The sequence below is a fragment of the Anticarsia gemmatalis genome, chromosome 15, assembly GCF_050436995.1.
Source record: "Anticarsia gemmatalis isolate Benzon Research Colony breed Stoneville strain chromosome 15, ilAntGemm2 primary, whole genome shotgun sequence".
NCBI classification, from domain to species: Eukaryota; Metazoa; Arthropoda; class Insecta; order Lepidoptera; family Erebidae; genus Anticarsia; species Anticarsia gemmatalis.
In genome coordinates, this window is record NC_134759.1 from 5470322 (window position 1) to 5496967 (window position 26646).

At 36.5% G+C, this 26646-nt stretch overlaps 1 protein-coding gene across 4 annotated transcripts; it reads right to left on the reverse strand.

The window, feature by feature from the left end:
- LOC142978925 (tyrosine-protein kinase CSK-like) lies at positions 1-26231 on the reverse strand. 4 transcript variants are annotated; one of them, XM_076123565.1, is made up of 16 exons: positions 26075-26231; positions 13392-13478; positions 11680-11799; positions 10559-10639; positions 10122-10203; positions 8875-8968; positions 5489-5635; positions 5103-5193; positions 4803-4922; positions 4356-4485; positions 3548-3713; positions 3094-3258; positions 2705-2921; positions 2531-2617; positions 2238-2447; positions 1-1934 (listed from the first exon to the last, which is right to left on the reverse strand). In XM_076123565.1, the coding sequence occupies exons 2-16, from the start codon at positions 13437-13439 to the stop codon at positions 1932-1934; spliced, it is 1761 nt and encodes a 586-aa protein (XP_075979680.1). In that variant the 5' UTR covers positions 13440-13478; positions 26075-26231; the 3' UTR covers positions 1-1931. The 4 variants fall into 4 exon arrangements, with proteins under 4 accessions (XP_075979680.1, XP_075979681.1, XP_075979682.1 ...); XM_076123566.1 differs by lacking the exon at positions 26075-26231 and adding an exon at positions 19679-20011; XM_076123567.1 differs by lacking the exon at positions 26075-26231 and adding an exon at positions 15432-15481.
- Positions 26232-26646: the final 415 nt, after the last annotated feature.

Genomic DNA, 26646 nt, shown 5'->3' on the forward strand with positions numbered 1-26646 from the left:
TCTGTTTTAGGTAATTTATATTTTGTTATAATACAATTTATTTCTTAAAGTTACAAATACCTATGTACAATATTGAAAATAATAGTACAAGTAATAAACAAAAACAATTGAGATTTGAATACCTTAGTTCTTATTTTTATAAATTAGAGAAAAATACAACTGCAAACAATTCAGTCCTTACTACTCTTTAAAGACTAGTAAACAGTTGTACGATTTATTTATGTTGTCTCCATAAGAAATTAATACATTTTAGAGTAAAAGGAAGACTTTAATGGAAACACCAAAAATTTAAGTTCCTATGCTTTGGCAGAAATCAAATGACTCGCATTTGATCGCTTCATCACTTAATTCTCACAAAATTTTCTGATAGAACATAAATATATGGTAAAAACAATTTAACACTTAAAACTAGTATTGCATAAGATTAAACAAAAGGACTTAATAAATGTGGTAGTCGAAATTAAAGTCTCATTTTTATAAAATGCTCAATCTTACAATCTAAAACTGTTGCAATATAGAAAATAACGTGTTGCAATACATTTGCGTACGCATCATTACATACAAGTACGATAGACCCTTTGTAACATGTATAAGCAGTTCTACGCAACATTTCATAGGTTTACGACGACATATAGGTATTATATTAGACGATTTGCATTTACATGAGATTCATGGCGTACATCAGACTATTTGTCATGTTCGACAATAATATTTCAAAAATAAATTGTAAATGAACAAAAACGTATCAAATACGTTATGTAGCTCTTAAACACGATCGAAGTGACCGTCTTATGATTAATAGGTATATAGATTGCGAAATATAGTACATTTTTAAACAGTTAAAATTTTATCCGATGTATCCGAAAATATGTATGAATAGTTTACGATAGCACACAACCTGAAAGTTGGCTTATACAACTTTTTCTTACTATGGCTATAAACATCTTACACTATCACACGGTGTAGAACCAATAATATTCAATTGAACTTTGACACAATGGCAAAATGCGCTGATAAAATATAATAAAACTATCAGACTTTGATGCTAACGTCGTAACGAATTAATAACTCACTCGTCAAGCTGCTATTAATTTTTGACACAACACTGAAATTTACACATAATACTCCATGGAGGTGACAGGAATAATGCGGAGTGCATTTTATCCACCTACGCTTAACTTCTATTAAATAAACTAACACACAAGTACGTCTAAAATGTAATACTTGTCGCTTACTTGTGGCATTTTATTTTTGTTATTTGAGCGATTTATGAACAACACCTTTTATAACGGGAGTGTACGCGCGTATTCACTTGATCTGTATGCAGTCAGTCCCCTTTGATTAATTAAAGTGCAATTACTATAATATGATACAAACAATATTACAAACAATACTTTGACTAGACAGTACCATAGTACCGACATAACCTTCGTGACCTCTATTGGGTGGAATCTTTACGAGAATATGTTACCATAAATTGAAGCTTAGGCCTTCAATAAAATTTATTTAAAAAAAGATCTTTTAGTGGAACAGTTTTATATAAAATTTGTGCTTAATATACTTTGGTTATACGATATTTAAACAGAAGACATAAAAATATATCGTTTTATGCTACGGCGAGTTTTGGTTCTGTGTCGAGTGAACGTGTTCAGTAGTGAAGGATAGGACATCGATTCCACTAAAAGTTCTCAAACACCTAACGTCCGATACACATCCTTGTACAACACATCGAAATTACACATTATCTAACTCTACGTTACATTTATTTCTTAGCGAGGGAGTGTCTTCAAACATATTAAAATAATTTAGTACTTACATTATGTAATAATTAATGTATAAAATACAGCTCGCAACCTTCACAGCACTTTGCCTATTCCCGGTTGTACATTTTACACTATGTCACGTAGTCCAAGGATCGTCGCCGGCGCCTCTCACTGCAAGAGATCGTATCATTTGATCAATTCACAGATCTAGAATTCAATAATTAAGCCCCGGATACACTAGGGGGCAAAATGGTGCGATGAGTTACTGAACATGTTCCTTTACGTAGAACATGCCAAAGTAAATGTCGCAAAACATCTTGTCAGTCAGTGTTTATAGAAATGTCGCTCGAGGATGTTGTGGCTATTAATACGTCACGTATATTGACGCGATGCATGTTTCGGGGCACTATTTATGTAGTGTCACGTAATTGATGTGTTGTGTATGGTTGACTAGTGATGGTATGGGTGGTGTACCTGGTGCGGCGGCGGCGGGTGCGGGTGCGGCGCGTGGTGCGCCAGGTCGCGGATGGCGGCCAGGCGCAGGCGCGTGTGCGCGAACGTGGGCCGCTGCGCCGGGTCCGCGTGCCACGCCGCGCGCATCACCTCGTACGGGCCCGCCGGGCAGCCCTCCGGCGCCTCCATGCGGTAGCCGCGCTCCACGTGCCGGACCACCTCCGCCAGCGGCTGCGGACGAGATTACGTGTACTCTTTGCCGACAATACTCCGACGAGGAGGCGTCGTGATACAATTATTATTATGAAACTTACGATTCGCGGGTACGGGACTCGTCCAAACGAGTAGATCTCCCACAGTAGGATGCCGAAACTCCACATGTCAGACTTGTTTGAGAATTTCTGCAAATGAAAACGTCGGTTAGTACGGAGAGTAGGATCGCGCTCGGCCGTCTAGTGAGGAGGCGGGCGGTAGGGTGGGGCACTCACGTTGTACTTGAGCGCCTCGGGCGCGGTCCACTTGATGGGCAGCTTGGCCTGCAGGCGCGCGGCCTCCACGGGGTCGTCGAGCGCGGCGTCGTGTCGCGCCAGGCCGAAGTCCGCCACCTTGGCCACGCCCTCGCCCGAGATCAGCACGTTGCGCGCCGCCAGGTCGCGGTGCACCACGCGCATGCGCTCCAGGTACTCCATGCCGCAGCACGCGTCGCTGGAACAGACCATTACATTTTAATATTACCGCCGAACTCGACTACTTATCGTAATCGCTTCGTAAGTGCAATTGCATCAATGGAAGGGGTTCAATGGATTTACGTTTGAGACATTCCATTGACTTATGATAGGCCTATAATAGTAGTATGTTTAGTATAAGCGTAACATACTAGGCGAAGTTGATCTGGTTGAGCTGCGTGACGTAGTGGCGGCCGCGGGAGCGCAGGTAGTCGAGCAGCGAGCCCTGGGCGCAGTGCTCCGTCACGATGCACGTGTTGCCGCTGGACGAGAACACCAGCCCCAGCAGCCGCACCAGGTTGTCGTGCTTCAGCGACCTGCCACACACAACGAGCATATTAATATCTATACTTTTATAGGCTTCGTATTTGAAAAATTGAGCATCATTCTACACCTAGAGAAACAAATAAGTAAACGAAATTATCCTACGTAATACGAGACATCAATAAAGTTTTGATAATGAACGGAATAGTTGATTAGTGTAAAATATGTTTTGTAATTAATTAAATAAATCTTTGTTATTATCATATCATTATTTGTATAGTTCTCATGCGCAATAACGTGATTAGCAGATATTTTAAAAACATCAAGCAGTGAACTACTCACGCCATCACACTGGCCTCAGCCCTGAACTTGCTGGCGGCCTCTCGATCTTTCAATATCTTGACCGCCACCTTCTGCGAGCCGTTCAAGATGCCCAACATGACATCAGCGAACTCGCCCTTGCCAATATTCTCGCGTATTTCAAGGTCACGCTCGTCTATCTTCCAACCTGAAAGTGCGAAAAAAAAACTTATATTAAGCATAATAGTACATTACATGTACATAAATCTTAGAGGATAAACGTATTTTTTGTGATAAAAATAGCACGTCGAATAGGTATTTTATATAACAAAACATCGTTATAATGCTGACATAAATAATATAAATGTAATTAATAATATTATAAACAGTCATAATACGATAACATTTTCCTCGTATGACCCCAGTAAGTACCGCCAATAACACAAAGCTGTTTAAACTCAATGCAAACATGCCCGACATGAGGTTAACTTGGAAAATAAATCGGAATAATAATTTACGTCATACATTTAGCCTCAGGGTTAAATGAATGTGTCGTTCGTGATGGCTCATTAAAAAGGGAATTTGCTTCGTAATTTTGTATTTATCACGAAATGTTGACTTGATATAAAAACTGAGATATTTTTCCCTCTTAAGTTTTTTTATGTATCAGGCTAAATTAATAAATCTCCAATTCGCAAATATATAATTCTGAAAGAGCATTGCATATAATGTACAGATGCAATCGAAACACTCATAATCTCTTAAAAAATCTACCTGGCAGCCATTTTCTAGTCTCATTCAATATTGTTGTAAGTTAACAATAGATCTATTTTAAGAAAGCGATACTAACGTGCGTCAACAAAATTCGTCGCGCTATCCGGTTGATCTGAGGATGCCATCTGCGTGGAGTACGTGTGCTGGAAGTGGCCCGAGCTCAGCGCGCTCGACACGCTCGGCGTGGGCGGGTACGGCGGCGGTTGCTATAACATTATAGTATTCAAATCAAACACATTGTACAATATTTTTATGCTGTCTTAACTGTAAATTGTCTGCAATGTCAGTTGAGCAACAGTAGTTAAAAAGTTTCTTGTGTAAAGCCATCAAATTGCTGCATATTTGGCCATAAACTACCTCATTCACAATGTGCAATTGACTTATTAATATCGAAGTAATTTTTGGATGTTATGCGTTTTTTAGATCTTTCTCAACTTGAGCTTTACATCAAAACCAGACGAGCAAAAGTGTTCGGTGTCCTACAGCATAGCTCTGTACTTTACATATTGTATTGAAATGTTACCTGTGGGTGAGGTGGGTACTGCGGCTGCAACACGCCATTGTTGTTGGCGCCGTTCGGCGACGCTTTCGGCAGACAACGTACTAACTTCGTGCACAGTCCATCTGCGTCTTGTAAGTAGTGCTGGAAAAGTAAATATTATCCTTTACTAATGTTGGAACTACTCATGAATTTCGAGGTTGAAAAGCTCTCCTTCCAGCGAAAGTTAGTAGTTTGTTATTCATTATAACTGATTAAAAAGTACTTTAAGAGAGCACATTGTCTATCGGTCTTGAATATGCATATGCAGGTAACTTTACTTACATGAATTAAATCTGTCATGTTGTCAAAGAATTCTTCGTCGTCGATGGTCAAACGTTGATTTTGGTTGTCAGGTGCTGTTGCCCATTTCACTCTGTAATGAAAACAATTGAAATTTTATCGTTTATCTAAGAACCCTGTGTTACGAGCATTTTTAAGAAGTATTTCATCGTTTGAAGTTCCACAGCAAACTTCATAGAAGGGCTGTAGTTGGGCCCTTTCAAACGTGCGAACCAAGTCATGTCATTTTATCGGGCTCTCCCGCCCGCACTTACACACTGATTATTCCTGTCACTCTTTTAATTATTTCGTAGTTCGCACGTTTGTAATGGTCCAACTATAGTAGCTTTTTTGTGGGTAAGAAACTTTTAAGGTTTATCTCTACTTACCGATAATGTTCGACTCGTCCTCGGTATCGTACACACAGCGTGTGATCGCCGGGGAAGTTGGTGCTCTCTCGTACAAGGAACACTCCGTCGGAAGAGCCCGACAGCAGCGCCTCGGCCCGGTCGCGGGATATAGCACCGTGGTGCCATCTACGTACAAAACATAATATTTAAAAATATGTTCATACAACATGCTCGTACACGGACCGTGTAGTGATGAGCAGTGAGTAATAGGTTCAATTGAATAAACTGCAATCAGTTTATTCAATTTAGCTGTGAGAAAATCATACTTAAATGATGCACGAACTATAAACTTCTGTCTTTTAGAATTGGCGATTTTCCTTTAAAGTAATTGTATTTCCCAGAGTTGCTGTGATAGTATGAAACCTCTGCACAATAACTAAACAGTTTTTGTTTGTTTGTCGTATGGTTAGTGGTCAACCTAGTGTCAAAGTTGTTCAAGCCGCCCGAAAGGCCTTTGACATGGCTTAACGACTGTTATCTTAGTAAACAACAGTCGGGACCGACTTTTTACGTGCCCTCCGAAGCACGAAGACGCCCAGCTCAATAACCACTATGCGGTCACCCATCTATGGAATGACCGCGCCAACGGTTGCTTAACCCACAGATCGTTTACCGACCGGTGAGCGCAACTGGCTAGTGACCTAGACTAAATAACAGCTGATGAAGAACGTCCCAGAACTGCAAACCAGGACAAGTGCTAAATTCGTAAGTAACGTAGTTGCATCATGCATGACGATGCCTAAGGTTAAAAGCGGTTAAAGGCATAAATTGACCAATCTATATTTGTAATGAACGGCCGTAACATCTATTGTGGACTGAAGGGGATCCCCACATGACTAAGCAGATACAGATCTGACGAGCAAGGTCGTCCTCACATAAACCTGTCATACCTTATTTAATTAGAGCTATAAAAACAACTGGTTTCTGATTTTATTTACGGATCTTTTTATTATTGAGGTTCGAATACCCAATACTTGATAATATTGTTTAGATTTTTAATGTGTGCCTGTTTTTCAATTATAAAAATTAAAACAAAATATTGATGTAAGTATAACTGAATGATTCTATTATTAACTACACACCTATTTTATACATAAAAAGCAAAACCTTTGTTATAATAGATATAATTAGTATTATGTTAGAATCGATATTATAGATTTTATAATCGATAGCACACCTATAATCAAATTAATTACTTTATCGCTGTTCCAACTCAAGTAATCTAAATCCCTTGTTTTTGATTCATCAATCTTCATACAAGTTTTGTTATAGAAATATATAGTTACTTCTAGAAAATAGAAAACGAAACACTACAAGTGTTTACGGAAGCAAACCATTACGTTTGTAATGAATAACCTAACGACGGGATATTACCTAACATGACTATTAGATAATTTGCAATAAGTTCCGCTATGCTACACGTGCCCGAAGAACAACCAATCGAACAATAAGGGTCTCGTAAACACACTATAAACCTTTCTTAGTAAAAGAACTACTAAAATATGTTTTCTCTTTTTCATTTTTCTAAGGAGTGAAAGAAACAAAACTCTTTATAAACCTTTCATAACTTCATATATTTTTATAAGATGGCGATAAAAATATTGCCCTTCTATAGTCCTCATAGAAATTACCTTGACACTTTAGTTATTGATTAACTGAGAGTACAGATAATAGTAAACATAGCACTTATATTCTTATCATCCGTTAACACTCTAATATAATGCACTCTGAGATAGATGCACGAGAGCAACTCAACACATTGCGTATGTATTTTCACAAGAGGATTATTGACTATTGAAAAGTTAAATTTAGGATTGCGGTTTTCAAAGGACGGCGCATTTTTGTTCGAGTTGTAGTGTTCGAGATGGCGGCCGGGGGACAAGGGAGGTCACACCAAAAACATAAACTTAAGCTACTATTGACCCACCCTATTAATAAAAAAAATTGCTTCCTCTAAAAACGCAAGTTAAGGCCTTAAAATGTAACATTTCAATAGACTATTAGGTCTAGTAGTTTTGGTAGAAAATCTACTACCAACGAAAGTATTTTAATAACAAATGTTTATCACAAAATAAGATAAAGCAATAAGATATTTACTCAACATCATCATAGGCCAACACCGGTGGTATACACAATAACACTTTGTGTGGTTTATAGAAGCACTCGGTAATGTCGGAGATGCACTCCATACTTGCCATTGTGTCAAACTGACTTACATTATCACGTTATCACTGTATTATCGCGCCGCAGATAACGATATTGATGTTATCAAAGGTCTGTTAACTACTTTAATGAATTAGTGTTCTTTTACTATTGTTTTTTTGTTATGACATTTTGAAAGTATATAAACCTGCTGTGACTTTTCTGGTAGTACTTTTTCTTAGTTTGTCATTCCGTAGATGCATTTCTTATTATTTTGAATGGATGCCTGAATAACTGAAGAAGCTACCTATGCTAGAAGTCTAGCGTGACGTAACCATTTTCAATATTGATCAAGATAAACTAGATTGTTTAGGTTTCCTGAGTCATTCTTTACATTCAATTGATTCTAAGACAAAGGAAGATTAATAAATTGCACTTTGAACTTAGTTCCTAGTAGTTCGTGTAAAGAAATAATATCCAAGAACAATCAGGAAATGCAACTTCCTAGCTTTGAAGAAATCATTGTTTTACTATTGCTGAAACCGAACCGAACAATTAAGTTGCAATATTAAGTAAATCCTAACCGGCGATTGTAATTATAGTGCAACAGATATTGCGTGTATTTGTAGCCAAGTGATTTTTTTCCGTAAATCCTTCAATAATGTATTGTTTCCTTTAATGTAGGGTGAGGAAGGAAAGACCTATGGTGTACGGTGTTCACCGATGAGTCGCACTACATGACTCGTTCGAACTTCCAGCTGATATAATCACACCATGGAACATGTATATGTATTTAGCAGTAAGTTTACAAGGAAGGAAAACCCATATCCTACGTACTCTGTGGGGCAGACTGTGTAACACCATTTATGACCTACTATATTCATTCATTTTAGGTGGCGCTCAAAAGGTTTATGTCACTACAATTAACATCAAAATGTCAGAAACAACATGATACCAATATGCTTAAATATTTGTAAATTTTCAGTATTCGACCGTAAGGGCCACACGAAGGTAAAGTTATCTTTCATTTGATAAAAACTGAAAGGGAAATGTATATAGAGGTAAAATGGTAAAAAAATATCATAATCTATACTTGTAATATTGCGAATAAATATACATATAATTACATACAGTAAAGAATCAAATGTAAATAACAAAATATTGACGTAAATAGCGGCTAATGAAGTTATATTAGTTTATGATAACACAGATTAGATACTCACGGCCACTGAGTCATGTTGACGAGCCGGTTGCCGGCGGGCGGCGGGTTCACAGATGATGAGTTCACCAGCACATCGCTGGGGCCCTTGGACACAGCTGTACCAAACAAACGTTCATATCATTAACATTCATTATTATAATTTATTTAACTGTTTTACTTGTTACATAGAGTAAATAAAAAATTGTGTGAGAGAATTAAATGTGATAATTGGTCTTGTTGTTGTAGGAATTAATAAAAATCCTGGTCTACCTCTTCGAGGAACGTAAGGGGAAGTGTAGAAATAATGTTCTGGCCTGTTCGGCCCCTAGTGGTTTGTAGTAGCTAATGTGTAGATAATTTACAGGGCACAGAAGGCTCTTTTTTCTTTTTGCCTTTCTATGTGGGGGGACAGTATTCTACATGACCGCTAAGAGCTCCATATGAGTAAAAATAACTACTATTTAGCGTTACTGCTAAAGAGTCTAAACTCGTGAGTTATGTTAAATGTGCAGCGTGTCATAATCACACCGTACCTATTTTGAATTTCGCTCTTTACCTAAGCCAATCTCTGTCACCAATTACTCATATTCTGCTAAGAAACTCTCAGAACGGCCAGAACACAATGAATATGCAATCATGACTTATTGGAGAATACAAGGTGACAACTTGCGCATTGCGTGTCGCCAGTTCGCTACACATTTTACATAAACGTTTAACATTGTGTGTAGAATCGTTATTATTATATTTAATTGCTCACGGAACAATAATAATTCAGTTTAACAGTACAATTCATAAGTGCATTATACTTGCGAAAACTATAAATAACCACTGTGTGGCATATAAATGGAGCTTGACGTCATTTCAGAATTTTCTTTATTCTTTGTCCGCATGATAAGCGAATACAAGTAAATTTAAAGGAATAAAGAACAGTTTATAAATAACTAAATGTTTCTTTGTCAACATCTATTAGAAAGTTGTTTGAAATTCTTGCCAAACTTTTGGCCTTTATTATGTTTAGTTCTGTTTGATATTATGTACTTAATAAAGTACAGGAAAACAGAAAACTTCTGTAGCCGGGAGGGCACATAAAGAGACCAAAAGATATTATTATTGTGAGTCGATTACGTATGTATTCCCTTTGTTTACCTTTGTTTGAGCTAACTCTTTAGTCCCTCTTATCGAGGATCAAGCACAATAATATAATAGTGTTATTCAATGTATTGTGTGTTATACGTGTGATGAATGATGTATGTAGATATTGACAATTACCAGGCGTAGTTTGCGAGGTGTGCATGGCGGAAGGCGTGGGCCCGGTCGGCGCAGGCGTCCTTACCGATGACGACATTACACTCTGTTGACAAACGACACTCGTAAGCACGTGAATGAATAAAAAAATGACAGCTCTTGATGGAATGCGGACATATTGGCACACATTAATATGCAGATGGAACTAGGTGAAGTTCACTCGAAACTAGGTCACACCAGTCTACATATAAGACGCAATAAACAAGTGCACTTTTTACACTAGCTGCTAGAGCGAGCTATTATCATCGCCACATAAACCAGTACAACGATTATTACAAATCGCAGCAGGTAATTTACGAAGCGTACTATTATATAAAGTCTAAAATGCACAATGTTTAAATAGCTCCATCTGTGAGTATGTGCAATAAAAATAGTGTAAACTGTAAAGAATTTGCACTCACATTATGTGGAATGGAATTCTGCAATGCGGTGGGCGAGAGAGGCACGTGTGGCCCATTACTGCCGCTAACACTACCTCCACACTGAAACAATGTTTAAAACTATGGTAAAAAATAAGCTCACGACGATTATGTAAATACAAACAAGTAGATGCGATACACAGAGATCTATGGCAACAGCCACATCTGCCTTTAGCGAACAAATATTTATGTTTGATCTGGTACCCCGTATTACTTTCTAAGTGGCCGTGAGAAAATCGTCGCATACAATACTCGCTGTCACAAAGGGTTTCAATGAATATGAACTCTACTTTCCGTCGCTCGTGAAGCGGAATTCGCTAAATTAACTTGCACTTTACACACAATGCAATAACCTACAAATCATTTTGAAGACTAGTCGGTTGTCGATATAATCATGCGACGACGATAATGTTACAATTGTTTTACTTGAGCCACGTCTAATGGGAACTGTCTTACGCTCTTAGCCTTGTGAATAGATCAATGTAGTCACACAAAGGGACATAAATTAAGTGACATCGTTGTAATAACTATGCCACTGTGTTGCTCGGTTTTAATGCTCTATGACGAATACAATAAGACTCGCCATCGAAATAATGTGGTACGTTGCCTATTGACGAGTTTCTAAATAGCGTCGTTTGTTAGAATTATAGTATCTTGATCTCCTATTGTTTGATGTGCAAAATTACGTTCTAACTTCTAAGCTACATACCAGTTTGTTTATGGTTCATGTATTTTAATTAGTGACGAAATCAAAACGTTATCTCTTCGATCAGAATGGAATTGTATAATTAAAATATTATCCTTAGAATTGTGTTACAGTTGAGAAATATAACGCTAACAGACAATAAGAGATGAATCACAAATGTAATTTCAAGATCTTTTGAAAACAACAGTTTACATCGCCCGTATTTCAAGGAACCATGAAGTGTGAATATCAAAGATCCAATGTACCTATACAGCATACACAATACAGCTTATGATCTGTTACAGCAGATCATACTTTGTAGCTGTAGGCAGTGTAACCTGTGCCGAAACGTCAAGTAATCCAAGTTAAAATGTATGTGCGCGTTAATTCCAGTAATATTACATAATAATATACTTACTGGCAGTTGATGGGGCGGCTGAGCCCGTTTGAGTCGGGCCGGTGCTGTAGGAGCTGGTGCGGCCGACGCCGAGTACCAGCCGCAGGGGCCCACGCCCTGCGTACTCCCGTGCACTCCGTGCTAATAAAAATTAAACATTAATCTTATGTTTTGCTAACATTGACTCTACGAGTGTTACTGACAGAACTCGTCTAGTTGATAAGAACGAATTACTACGTGTCTCCTCCAGGGAGTACAAAACCGTCTACTTTGTATTAGTTATATTCTGCTATAACATTTTGCGTACAAAGAAATATGTAACTAATGTTTAAGTATTTCAAGATCCCACATAAAACCCGCCAGTCTCGGGAGAGTAACGCAAATGTTTGCTAGGATACTGCGTCAAAATGCTTACATAGATGTAATTTTCTTACGGTCGAGTTTACATTCATTTTTAATGTTTATATGTATTGAGGCCAAGATACACATAGGATTCTTGTTTGTGTAAAATCTGGACATCAAAGTAGCAAGTTTTGAAACGCGGTAGTTTATACAGTAGCCTGAACCGAAATAAATGTAAGCTAATGTTAAATTTAAGATCGTGACAGGCAAGGCTGACCGCAAACCGACCTTTCATGAAGACGACTTGTGAATGTAAAATAGCTAAAAGTATCACATTCTACTTGTATTTAGAACTCGAATTTAAACTGTGGTATTGTATTTTAAAACCTTGTAGTTAATTCTAACCATGGATCTAAATAAAACTATAGATATCACATACATACGTACACACATGTTTCGTAATATAATCGTAATTGTTTAAGTGTATAACGAATGGGAGGCACTTAGATTAACGTAAATGTTCTTGTAACGATCCATTGAAACGCACAACCTTGGCTGTAAGCCAAATTCGTTGATGCAGGTATAATACGTTGTACACCAATTTTATGAGAATTTTCTTTTTCGCACTACTTTTAATGTGCGGAGATAATCGTAACAATACAAAGTAGCGGTAACGAATGTATCATAAAAGGCCGCATGTGGTTTGGAAATCTGTGTTTATGACAGTTTGAATCTTTTTGCTTTAGAATGTTGAACTGTTTTCAAGGCATTAAAGAAAGTCGGGCACTGCAGTACTTGCGAGCCGGCACGCATCGCCTACGAGTATTGCGTACAGAGCGACTGATACATCGGTGAAGAATTTACCAAGTACAGTCAACAGCTGTATTGCAGTAACATTAGCTTAGTAACACATGCTGCTCCTGCTGACACAAATGATGTAATATTTATATACCAGCTAAAACTGATGTTGGATGAACCAGATATCAACGTTGGATCGATTTACGTTCAATAATAATAGTTAGTTAGTTGTTAACTACTGTTACTGGATAAATGCCAAGGTGCAATAGATAATCTCATTTTCAACCTGCCATAAATCATGTCATAGCCTTGTTTGTATACAGTAAAAGAATTTAACTAAAAGTTTCGACCGCAGTTCTAACTCTGGGAAAGCGAACAACTTTGCTAGAAGGAAGTTGAAAAATAACTTGAACATAAGATATTTGATGGGGTGCATCACATCTTACTTCGAACAAAGGCCCTGAAGCGACGAATATGTTAAGTATATTCATTGAACACAACAAACCAGTATATAATTTTCGACATTCGACATTCAACATTCAAGGCAATTATATTTTAGTACGTATTGTAAACAAATAGGTTTGAATGTATACCTGTGCCAATGGCGGGTGCGCCTGGTGACGATGCACGTCAGAATTCATATCGTGCAACTCCTACCACGACTGCTTACCCCTCATCATCTGTGAACAAAATAAATTAAATTCAAATAAATATGACTGTCTTCAGTATCTTGTATAATTTATAGATTCTGATATTATTACATCTCAAGATATTCCGATATTTCTCGTACTAGTTAATATTAGATGTCCCCACGATTCAAGACCAATTCTCACCGCGAGAGTTGTAATCAAAATGGGCAAACGCAGTAGCTTTCTTTGTATATTATTAAAAATTGTGCGTATGTTTCGTATTTCGAAAGAGGTCGGCACTTTTATATCTATATCTTTCAAATTAGCATATTATCTGTCCCAGAAAGGTAATTCACGCAACTCTAATAAAAAATCATACGTAATCCTGGATTATCTCATATAAGTAACCAAGCAGTATTTGCATTTATCATGAAGTTCGCTAATTGGTGAAGTCAGAGGCGTGTTCTGGGAGTGGTCGAGCTGATTCACTCTCGTCCTCTACCGATGATGTGGAACTAACGCTTGGTGGCGCGCCCTCAACCGTGTCCGATAGTGTCGTGCCTGCCCGTTCGTGTGTGAGCTAACTTACATAATCGCAGGTGGAACGTGGAAATGTATGACATGCAATTATTTGCAAATGAGCCACTCGTAATATGCTTTTCTTTGTTTCAAGCAGTCAGCACAGTAGCAATGTTGTTCCAGCCAATGAAAGGCGTTTAACAACTTCTATCATAACCGACCTTACGTGGTCTGCGAAGTTTACTTCAAATAGATGAATTTATTCGTTCGTATAGTGAGTGGGCTATAGCCCATAAGATGATATTAATCAGGTTTGATTAGTGTCCCGTAATTATTATTGAACCTATTTGATTATTTCGACCTCAGTAAACCTGTAAAGGGTTATTATTTTGAACGTTACCCTACCCGGTTATGTGCCAATATTATCCAGATATTTTTATCCTCTTTCCAATATGTCATGTCGGTCCATTGTGCAGCCAACCTTTCGATAAAGGTTAATCCATTTCAAATGACGCTTGGACATAGTAAATTCGACTTGGTTTTGATTTGATTATTATTATAGTACTTAATAGCTTTATTTTTAAGACAACTATGACACAGATGCAATGAATTACTTTACAAGATTAAGACCTCAACCTTAACCCAAAAGTCCTTCATACTGAAAATGATTCCAAATCCGATTGCCTATTTTAGACATTGATCGCATATCTTTTGGGTATTCATGTTTATACTTTATCGTCAACGGTATTCGGATGACAGATGGGTATACTGGATTCTGGTGTTACTGCGTAATCAAAGCTCATATAATATTACTAGGCCATAACAGTGTTATGAGCCTTAAATCTATAAGCCAAAGACATCGTTACAAAAATGATTGTATTAACTGTAATAGCCTTTTCTCATTGGCTTCTAGTGGTACAAGTGCGCATCGGCCTAATTAAGTGGAGAAATAACTGGGGAAGTCGACCTACTTGATAGAATGTCGGCGGTCAATAAAATGGAATAATTGACTTAAACCGCTGCAAAAACAGTGTATTTTTTATCGTCTGTACCTATATTCAATTCTGTTCTCTATGATTGAACCACATGACACTAAATCACATCTGAGGACAAAACTTTACAATTCATATCGTTATTTGCTATAAATAAATACAATTATTGGAAATTATATTATTGTGACGGCAATATGGTTTTTAGACATGGTGAATCTGGTTTTTTTTCCCCGATGGTTAACTTTGGAGAAATAACACCGATGCTTTTTGTAAATTGGAATTTCCACTACTCAATGCTATTTTAATAATGTAAACTAATGCACCGTAAAATGTTTTCAACATCTACTTGTTGAAAGTTGAAAATCTGTTTCTCCACAGATCGAAAGATTTCATCACGTTCTAAGCAATTTTATTCAAGAATTGTAGAATTTCTTTGCGGGCGCTTGTTTTTCGCAACATCACATGTGGTAATAATGTATAGATTTTCACTCACTTGACCTAGCTTGAATGCGAGGTGGTAAACACACCCGAGCACCATGTTCAACTAACGCAATACACTGTTTTACTTGTAGTTTTTTTGCCTCATGCAACAGTGACGCGCGTCGCTGCACAGCGCGTACGCCACATGCATATTGTACAAAAACAGATTTGTTTTTGTCACGCAATCTGAATAACACAATTACTTAAATAATTGTACTATTGACTTGGCTATCCGTGCTCAACTGCGTGGTAGACTTCAGCATGACCGACATGATACGTCTCGCGCGGATAACATCTCTTACCTAGTTTTACATAGATTCGGTTGATGGTGCCCTGTGGTGGTGATATAATTCTTAGTAGGCGCTATTCTTAGTAGGTACTTCATTTCTACAATTCTATCTTCTAAAGAATGTCTGTTAAGATATATTAAATCTAGTGTGCAAACAAAGAAAAGTTAATCAGTGAGCTCGACACGCAAACAGAGATTTTATCCGTAGCAAAATTAATGTTTTGGCCATAAAAAGAAACGAATGTAACAAAGAGTTTAGACGTAAACGACTACGTGCTAGGTACGCCACACAAATTACAAATGTATTATTTACAATGACTACGTATTAACACATCTGAGCACATAATAACGAAGGTCGTAAGCACAGTTTAATTTATTTAAATTGTCCTCGCTGACTGTAATGAGTAAACAGACAACCAAATGGTGTACCAACAGGAAAATATTTCTATTGCGTTTGTCAAGCTAGCCTCATTGACGTATCGAAACGCAGTAGGTTTATAATATGTTTGTAAGTAAACATTGCTGCCCTGCTGATTTAATTGTTATGGTTTTTTACTGTTGTTTCAATAACCTCTTAACTAATACATTACCTTCTTCAAGGACTACCACCGCATTGAGATATCCTTAATCCATGTTGAAATTATAGCCATGGCTTAAGAGAGTTGATGCAAGGTACATGATTGTTGTAGAATAATAATAATTAAGTTTGTGAATAATTGATTCTAAGGTTATAAAAATACCAATTTATCATTTACATCTCAACAAACATCAACAACACCAAAAGTGCGGCATGCAGTCATTAATAGGCCAGCTATCAAATTATCGAACTCTACTTTGCACTAATTAAAGTATGTATATTCAAATTAAAATCACCTAGGTAGGTACTCAGTTAAAGATCTGTCATACAAGAAGAGAAACGTGACAGGAGGATTAAGTTGCGCAGCTAGGCATGGGCATTGAGGGTCTTATCGAGTATTTCATATTAGATCACCACTTTGGAATTCGTAACAGATCCGCACATGGTTTAACTACGTTTATAGTCCTAACTGGCAGATAATAAAGTGTAGCCATATCGGTGGATCAACAAAATTATTTTCCGATAAAAGTAGTAGTGTTATGTCTTCTTTAATTACCAGACGCCAGCAGCAAACCTTGTTCAAAAGGCTCTCTACTAAGTTATTGGACTATGGTAGTCGCCATTCAATTCGATGGAACTGTCGATAGCGACATTTAAACAGTAATGAGCGTTACTATCTACAATTAAATTACGCGTATCGATAAATAATGAACAGATTTACGAGTCAACTAGTAAACAAAACACATTGATTTTAGACATAGGAGTATATATTATGAATCGTGTTGATATATAGGAATAGATTTATATACTTTTGCTTTTGGATTTAACACGGATAGGGCTTCGGGGACGATAACATAAACATTAAAATGAGACAGAGTAGTTTGCAGTTTAGTGATACTGCGTGTTTTTAGAGCAAAAACAAGATAACATAATGATTCAAATATTTTTGTAGTAGAAAATAAGATTTAGCTGCAGTCAAAGAGCATTTGCAATTGAGGCACGTGTGGGAAGTTGGAATCGCGACGTGAGCTGTCGGCGCTCGGCTATAACACTAGGGCGTTTGGCAGGCTGCACAGAAATCGTAACGAGAAAACAACACGAGCAACGAGATGGGCCGCCAGAGGACTGGCAGGCGCGTGCCGAGTTGAACGACCACGCGGCCACGGGACCACGCGCGCGTTTCACTTTCATCGCATCCCGCCGCCGCCCGCCGAGACTGCGTCTCTGCCGTTACAGAATAACATCATTCATCACTTCATCAGCGCTCTGATAGTATGACTTTTTAGAAGATTCTTGTAAATTTCGATACCTTGGTCTTATACCCAGAAGCTGATATCCTGACATATACTTGGACGTACTTATCTCCAGGTTTGCACTTCAGCATTGATTAATTAGCATCTTAAAAGTAGGTATAATTTCATTTCTTACAATATTATCAAGCATCGCTAATTGGAGTTACATTTTAATAATAAATTCTATATGATTCTTTAAGTTTCGCTGACATTTAGAGTCCGCCACTTTCGCCCATTACAATTCATTGAATGCTAATACTATTACATGAGTCCGTAAGTTTTGACCGTACAAGATCGTACACATTCTTTACGATTCAAGAACCGGTTTTACGGCTACGTATTAGAATGACACAATAATTACGTTTTGGTCCAACAATAATTACTTTCTATGTGTAATATAATATCGAAGGAAATTGCCAAAATGTATAAAGTGGACTGTGTCGGTCATTGACTTTTAGCCTTTAAATAAATTAAATGCAGGAACTAGGAAGTTGATATACGCAACACCAGACACATTTCGATTATCACTGTTTACGTAGCATGGATTTTGTTTACATTTTCTCTCTGGATTTAGTGGCTAAATTAAAAGGAACTTATGGGACTTTGTCGGGAGTTATTTGATAGTATTCTTATAAAAAAGTAACATTTCTGTTTTTTCGTGCCGGATAGGTAGAAACCATCAATATAACTAATGAAAAATGAGAAGGACCATCGAAATCCGGATTGATGACAAGCGATTTTGTAAATGTGCGAGTACAATCGTGATCTCAACCCGTCAAAGGTTTTCCTTGACTTTCAGTAGGAAATAAAATAATAATAGATAGGTATGTCCGAGTACTAGTGACCGTAAGAGTAATATAAATAAGGTATTTAACAACCTACGTGCAGGGAAATGGCACAATGAAGTAGTGGGAAAGCAACAGAAAAAATATTTATTATATCGTGAGGAAACCTTGCATGCCTAAAAATTTGTTTAATACATTTATAGAGGGCATGCAAAATTCCCAACCCGCACTTGGCCAGCGTGGTGGACTCAAGGCCTAACCCGTCCCTCATTTGAGACGAGACCCTTGCCCTGCAGTGGGACAGTAAGGGGTTATAAAAAAAAATCCTTCATGTAGGTAAGTAAATAAGTAAGCTTTGTTAACATTACAAAAGCGGTACAATTTTACGATACAGTGTCGGAAATAAACCTTGCAGCAGTCAAGGTGGATACGACATTTGTAAATAACAACTTCCGGGCGCTATTTCCATGTTCGGAGACCATTAATCCTGTTTTGGCGAGTGACACCCCACTTTTATTGTCGTCCATAGGGTAGAGGCCACTCCTTACTTTTGGTTAGACGCATTATGACTCAACAGTTATTGTCTGTTAATGGCACCAGATTGCAGGTTTTTGTTTTTATCAACGTCTAATCATCAATATTGTTAAACTTATGAACTTATTCCTAGTTTATTTTAATTATCTACTAAAATGTTTCTGTCAGACTAGCTTTCTTTTTTTATGTAAGTTTTATTTAATCCGACAATAATATGAGTAAAAGAATTTCATTTTACTTTTATAATGCAGCAACCGATGCGAGACGTCAGTTAGTTAATATTAATACAATATCATTTTAAAACTAAATTAATTATAAAAAGTATTAACAACAATAATTCTGATTTCCGCTAAATTCTCGCGGATTTGTTTGATTGCACATCGGGGTCGGAAAATCCTGATTTTATTTAAGCTGAAATTGTTATTTCTTTCACTATCGAGCTTCAAATCAATTGGCCAGAATAAATTACTTAATATAGAAGTCATAACATTATATTATTATCATATTTTATATTACGAGCGATCAAGTAATCAGTTACAAATAAAAAAAACTGTCTTTTAAAAAAGTTTCTATGATTATAAACTAACACATCATGCATGTATGGCAGAACAACCCACGACACCAATCAAGGTGGACATGTTAGCACATTGGCCTCGCAACACAGAGATGATTGTCGCTTCTAAATCTCAGAAGAGAATTGATTTTTGTCGTAATTCCTTATTGATAAAATATATCATTGGACATCCATCACCGCTTAAAAGCCACCAAACAGAATCTACTAACCTCGAAAACAATCCATATACTAGTCTTCATTCAGTTAAATGAAATAACCACTATGTTTAATCCCACAGTAACACTTGCTATACACACAGGATAAAATAAACTGTTTCTTCAACAACACTGGTCTTGTTTACACTTGTATGACGATTTTCAGTAGTGAGTCAAGCGACCGCGATGGTTGCTTTGTTTATTTACATGTTCCCCATGTTCACAGCACGACGCATTATACCGAACATAACTTGTTTATACGTTAATAATGTTCTAAGCCGAGCTTCCGTAACAATAAACGTTCATATGTCGCGACAGCCAATCGCAAACTGTCAGTGCGGGACTTACGATCTGCCCACCGACTCGTGAATATCCCTATTAGTAAAGGTATTACACAAACAGCCGTCTATGTCCATACCATTCGTCTTTTTACTGCGTAATCGTAAACGGAGGCCGACAGATTTGGACACAGCAAATCTTCACGGTTAGAGGCAATGGGGTAAACATTAGTAAACTGAGTGCCAGTTGTGATGACATTTTCACGCTCATCATTGCCGTCTTAATCTAGATAAAATTTTAAGCTTGCTTCGGTACAATCGGTTTTCTATATAATTAACTTTTGATACAGTAATACTTAATAATGGAATTACGATACAAATTCTAGACTACACAATCCCAACTTATAGTAAGATTTTTGTTTAATGACAGCGTGAAATAGCAACGGGCGTAGAAAGTTCCCTTATTAAATCCTTGAAATTATCATAATTTCTGCCAATTTACTTAAGACGGATTGGATACATTGTGTGTTGTATTACAATACATATAAGGAAGAATAAGCCAACGGGTGTCGATTTCCTGGTGCGATCACTAGAGCTCTCAAGTTACAGCAAACCGACTCCGTGCCGAACTGCACACAGGAAACGTACTTACACACTGATACTTTGTAACTGATACAAGTGCACTGGTTACCACGTGCTTACTGGGCTCAAACCAGCGATTACATTACGAAGGAATAGAATATGACTCAGCTCTGGCCAACACGATATACGATATTAAGTACAAATTAGGGAATAGTGTGTGTATTAATAGATCTGTGTTATGTATTGTGTTACGTCTTATGTGGTCGCAGCCAGAATTAAACCATTTTAAAGTTTCCTCTATCAATGTTAATAATGGCTACTTTGTCAAGTATTACGATTATTACGATATCTCAATGAGTTCGCAGTATGGTGTTCGTTTTCTAGTTTTTAAAAACTGGTGACATTCAGGATAAACAAAGCAGCTTACTATACCTGAAACTCAAAGCAACAGCAAATTCTGCACAAACTAATGTCGGAAAGAAAGTAAATGTGACATTCCTTATGACAGGAAAGTCTATACGCAATAACAGTCGGATATCAGATGGAAGTTTTATTTCAACGCGTAGTAATCGGAAAGTAAGGCAACAGTTGAACGTAAAGCGCATATCCCGTCAGGCCACAAGTCCACATCCGCGCAGAGGCAAAATGCAATACAATTAGTGGTATTTGCGGCAACTGGAGCGTGAGAGGAATCCGGCGTACGGTAGAGTTCGTTGCGCATTGCCCCGGAACCAAGTGTCCACGGTTTGTCATCGAAATGTCCTCTACTCACAAAAGTCTTCATCAAGAAGAGTAGGCTGACCATTGTGGTCATAACTACAATACAAATAATTATTAACCCCTAATCTACTAACACCATGACTTGAATGTCACGTGAAACATTTACCAAACATTCCAATTTGACTTTACTTAAATTTAGTCACGATTCTATTCGTTCTTAAGCAAATATAAAATAAGTTGAAGCGCATTTTGTGAAAAAGATAAATTACTTTAATCGTCCTAAAGGGGACTGCGTTAAAGTATGCAAATTGCATTGTTTTGAACAATTTAACTTAGAGACTTAATTGAGTGTATAATATCTTATTAAATGTCTATTTCTGTTGGGATATGTAGATCGTTACGTGATATTCTGTTTAAGTTCAATGGTAGATTCTAATTAAGACGTAAAGTAAAAGACATTTTTGGAGTCTTTCAATGCATTTGGGTTGCAACACTATTTTATAATAACTATAAATTAGTATGATAATAAATCTGTGCACACTGCACGTACTGGGTACGAATAAACAAATCAATTAAACTCATTACTCCCCACTGCTACGCAAGTCTCCTCCCCGAAGGAGGGTGGAAAATTACTAGAAGCCAGTTTCACGACATATAGATTTGTTTCTGATTTCATGTCGTTTGTTGCAAACCGTCAATTTTTCAGAAGTGGTGAACTGCAGCCCGTAAATAGGAGTTGGAGATATTTGTTTGAAAACTACAAACAGACACTACTAGTCTGATTTGTGATATTCCATTGCTAAAAAGCTAAATTCGCCATGTGTGCATAAGTATCTTTTCATTTAGATAAAGTTCAATTTCGCAAGATCGGCTAGTCTGTTACATTATTAGTGTAATGGATATCCTTCATTAATGATAAATTCATTACTTAACAAAGTTAATAGACTTAATGGTGTATTAGCTACTTAACGCATTAGCAAGTGGATACTCGTTATCGTGTGCGAACTACTTGCTCATCAAATTGACTCCACAAACAGTGTCGGGGCGAGGCGTACGTCGATGATGTCACCAGCCACCGTTGTCAACACGGTGTTGTGAATAATGAAATATAATGTTCCATGTGTATAGAAGACGATGATTATTAAGATTAACTTCCTGCCTAACTTAATGTGTTTACAAAATATATGTATGTTTTTAGGGTATCGAAATGTTTTTGTCCGATATATTAATATCATCTAAATCAGTTGCCTACTAACATTCGATGCTCTTTTTTTTCTTTGAAGTTTTAATTCATCACGAGCCGATAACTGACAGTCTCATTACCCCGGAATATTATACATTTCCTCATTATTCCTCAGAATTAGACCGATGATCCCCGCAATCTTATCTAAGGACGTAAGTTAAAACAATAATATAATTTTGTTATTGATAATTTTGTTCAGTTTGTTGACTTCGAAACGGCAAGGACGTCTTATGATGACCAGTTTTTATACTGAGTTAAGTAATAATAGAGTTTAAACAACCGTGACCGCTACTGGGTATCATCGTCTGAGTCACTAAGAGCTGGAATGAATACAAATTTTAAGGTGGAGATACAAAATATCTACCTTTACTTCTTTAAGACAAACTATCTGAATCAATTTTTTTTTAAACGAGCGAAACCGCCGTCTTTTTTTTTAAATTTACTAAATAATGTATTTTCTTGGTGATAAACTTTGACTGGGGTATCATAAAGAGAACAGAGTCGACACCCATTCTTCTGTTTATGGGGGCTAATAGTTTGTGCGCGGTGCGAGATTTTTTTGTTATTATTCGCGTACACTGAACCTGCAAATCCTTGCGTCCAGTTATGATCAATGACAGCGTGAGTCAGAATGCTTCGACATCTGTGCGCACTGATGTATTCTCTAAATATAGGCACAGACAGTGCTGCTGTTTAATTATATGCTCGTTCCTATATGGACCATGATGCATATAGGAACTCAAATTGTTGCACCCTAAGCATAAAGTATTAAACTTTCGCTTAATTGAAAGGGCTCTGTTATATCATAATTGTATGTATTAGTCCATTTAAAACAAGGAATAAAAAAATAATTCATATTGATGACGTAAATTCCATTGTACTGTTGTATTAGTTAAGAACAATTATCAAAATAGAAAATAATGTTTTCTGCATCATTTATGTTCATTTTAATTGAAGCAAATGTAAAATCAATAACTTGCTTTATAGGTAAATGCAATTAACTGTTTGTAATGTTACCATAAGGAAGGCCACTTCCTGACTAGGTATATTCCTTAATTAATACCTAACACTACCTATGTTAAATCATTTAGGTACCTAATAAGAGCATTGGTTTACACTTTACTCTGTTAACATCATTAGAAATATTACAAAAATAAAGATAAAAAATCTGATTTTATATTACCAAATTTAGATATTTACTCAATTATATTATAAATAACAGAATTTAATATATTTATGAAAGACATTATTAACATCATTCCATATTTATACAAAAGAAAATAGGCAGATATAGTAGTTTGTTTGGGTCTATCCCACTAGTCCCGTTGAGTTGTCCCGTGACGGGACAACTGGCACTATTTTGTCCCAGTTGTCCCGTGGCGGGACAAGTGACACTGTTTTGGTGCCAGTTGTCCCGTTGCAGAAAAATCACGGGACTAATGGGACAGACGGAAGGGTCAAAACAACTGGTTTCATTGAGTTGCTCTGTGACAACAGGTACTTGGTACTTTGGTAAGGTAGCAGATGATAAATTGTACGCTACTCTATGTAAACTTTAAATTCACAAGAAGTTTTTTTGTACTATTTAGGCATTTCACTTTATAATTAAATTGACAAGAGTGACTATATCTATGACCTTCCATTCCATAAATGTAAAATGCTTATCCGAAATTCCCTACTTAAAAAAAACATAATGTAAGGAACCTAAAAATGTCTTGTTAACAGGACCAACAATGTAATTTCAACTTATCTACTAGAAATTAAGTAAAAATGTACTACAACACATTTTAGAAACAAAAATTATCATATTATTTGTTTGTCCTTTCCATCTCGGGTCATGGGCATGCGTCCCCACGTACGAAGCCAACTCGCTGAGACCCTTTTAGACAGTTTTAGTATAACAAAGATGTAATGGGACACAATCCGGTAACTATCCCTGTGTACACTATGAGTATTAATTATTACTAAGATATAGGTTTAAATACTTTTGGTTTTACAATTTATCTACACAAGTATAGTGCATATTCCATTTGAGCTATCTACCCTTGTTAAAATGTACGAGTTAGTATAACGTCTGCTATCTTACCAAAGTACCAAGTACCTGTTGTCACAGAGCAACTCAATGAAACCAGTTGTTTTGACCCTTCCGTCTGTCCCATTAGTCCCGTGATTTTCCTGCAACGGGACAACTGGCACCAAAACAGTGTCACTTGTCCCGCCACGGGACAACTGGGACAAAATAGTGCCAGTTGTCCCGTCACGGGACAACTCAACGGGACTAGTGGGATAGACCCGTTTGTTTACAATTTTTAATTTAGTTCTCGTACTCCTCATCGTTTTTAAATACCCTACTCATGCCTTAAATAGATTGGCCAATTAACAAGGCAGAGAATATAATAGAAAGATAACCTTGTCTCCAAACAGAGAAAAACACTGATGACTGAATTAACCATAGTCCGATAAGTTCGTCATATGTTAAATATTGTGGTGTTTTGAAGGATTCTATACTTATGAGGTACTTCACATATGATATTATTAGGTACCTACTAACTTGAACAAAGTTCTTTAATGAACAAATATTTTTTTGATCAACAACATTTAAAAACAACAAAGGCTTTTGATGCTGGATCACAAAGCATTGAGAATTGAAATCATTATCCCTCTCATTGGGATTTTTTTCATAATTTCAGGGAAACAACTATAGTCATCCTCTACATTTTATGACTATAATAATAACAACACAGTGTTCCACAACTTCAATCATTGAATTATAATGTTTGTGGCTAGCATTAGATCACCAGTACTTAATATAAATCATAATATATGAAAACTAATTTTCCTGTTACTTTGTTCCTATCAACTTTTTATTACATCCCATTTTATTGTTAAAAGCAACAAAAAATTATACAACTATTAAGTTTTTATATAGTCACACTACACAAGACAATAGAGTTTCCATTCCCACATTATAGAAAACCGAAGACAAGAAAACAATTTTATACAATATCTTAGTGGGATTCAAGACTTTTTTATGAACATATGGTGTGAAATCTATGACTTTATAATTACTTTAGGATAATTTCGATACATCTAAAGCTGCTACAGCTAGGTAAACATCATTTTTTTGGCCTCTAAAACCTATATGATCTTAGAATACTAAAATCTTTGATAAGTTTCAAAATAATCAATGAAGTTTTCTGCTCCATTATGCTGACAAACATTCGAAATTCTAGTATACTAGCTGGGAATAATAATTGTTATAAATAATTATTACAATTACGTGCAGTAATTACGAATTCGAATTAAGACTTCGTGAGCTTCCGAGACGTCCCTGCCTAATTAGATTACTTAGAAAAGACTGGGTTCATGACGCGAATACTTTACACCTGTATAAGCGCATTGCAGTAATTCATAAATAAACATTTCAAATTCGACTGCCCGCTAGAAAAAACTGCTGAAATGCGAAGTTTAAGTTTGTGCAATGCAACGAAACGAGGACGTTCCATCCCGCCTACAATCTACAGCCAACTACCAACATCGTGACAAACATCAACATGTAGGCATAATACAAAACGTTATTCCACTTACCAAAATGACGACAAACAGATAAGATGATAATTTGATAAAACTATCTTCACTTCATTATATATATCACTTTATTGAGATAATAAATGAAATTCATAAACACACAACACATACGTCACTCAGATATCAGCCATTTTATAAATTTACTATTTTTTTATAGTACAACAACTTCTGGGCAAATGTATTCAACATTCTGCCTATCGTGAAACGCCAAATATAAATGAAAGGTTTAATAAAATTATGTAGGTATTTTTTTGCAATTACTGAAACAAATTCTTATGGAATAAACTAATTTACCATCAAATAAAATTCTTACTAAATCTAATATATTTTGTATCATAAGCAATATATCACAACGCAACCAGATATTAAATTGCATAATTGGTACCTACTACTACTAAAGCAAAAGATAATGAGACACGTGTAAGAGACATGAAAATTAAACTCTAAAATACAGCATTAATTTCTGGATTACTTAAAGGTTATTATTTTTGAAAATTAATATAAATTGACCTTTCCGTTTAAACATTTTTATATCATAGACCATATATTTTTTTAGTCTGTGTTATGTTATC

Coding starts and splice junctions, on each gene's coding strand:
- LOC142978925 (XM_076123565.1), bottom strand. CDS start 13,439: ATGAATTCTGACGTGCATCGTCACCAGGCGCACCCGCCATTGGCACAG. Junction 11,800..13,391: donor CGCACCCGCCATTGGCACAG/GTATACATTCAA, acceptor AATTTTTATTAG/CACGGAGTGCACGGGAGTAC. Junction 8,969..10,121: donor CACCTCGCAAACTACGCCTG/GTAATTGTCAAT, acceptor TGTTTGGTACAG/CTGTGTCCAAGGGCCCCAGC.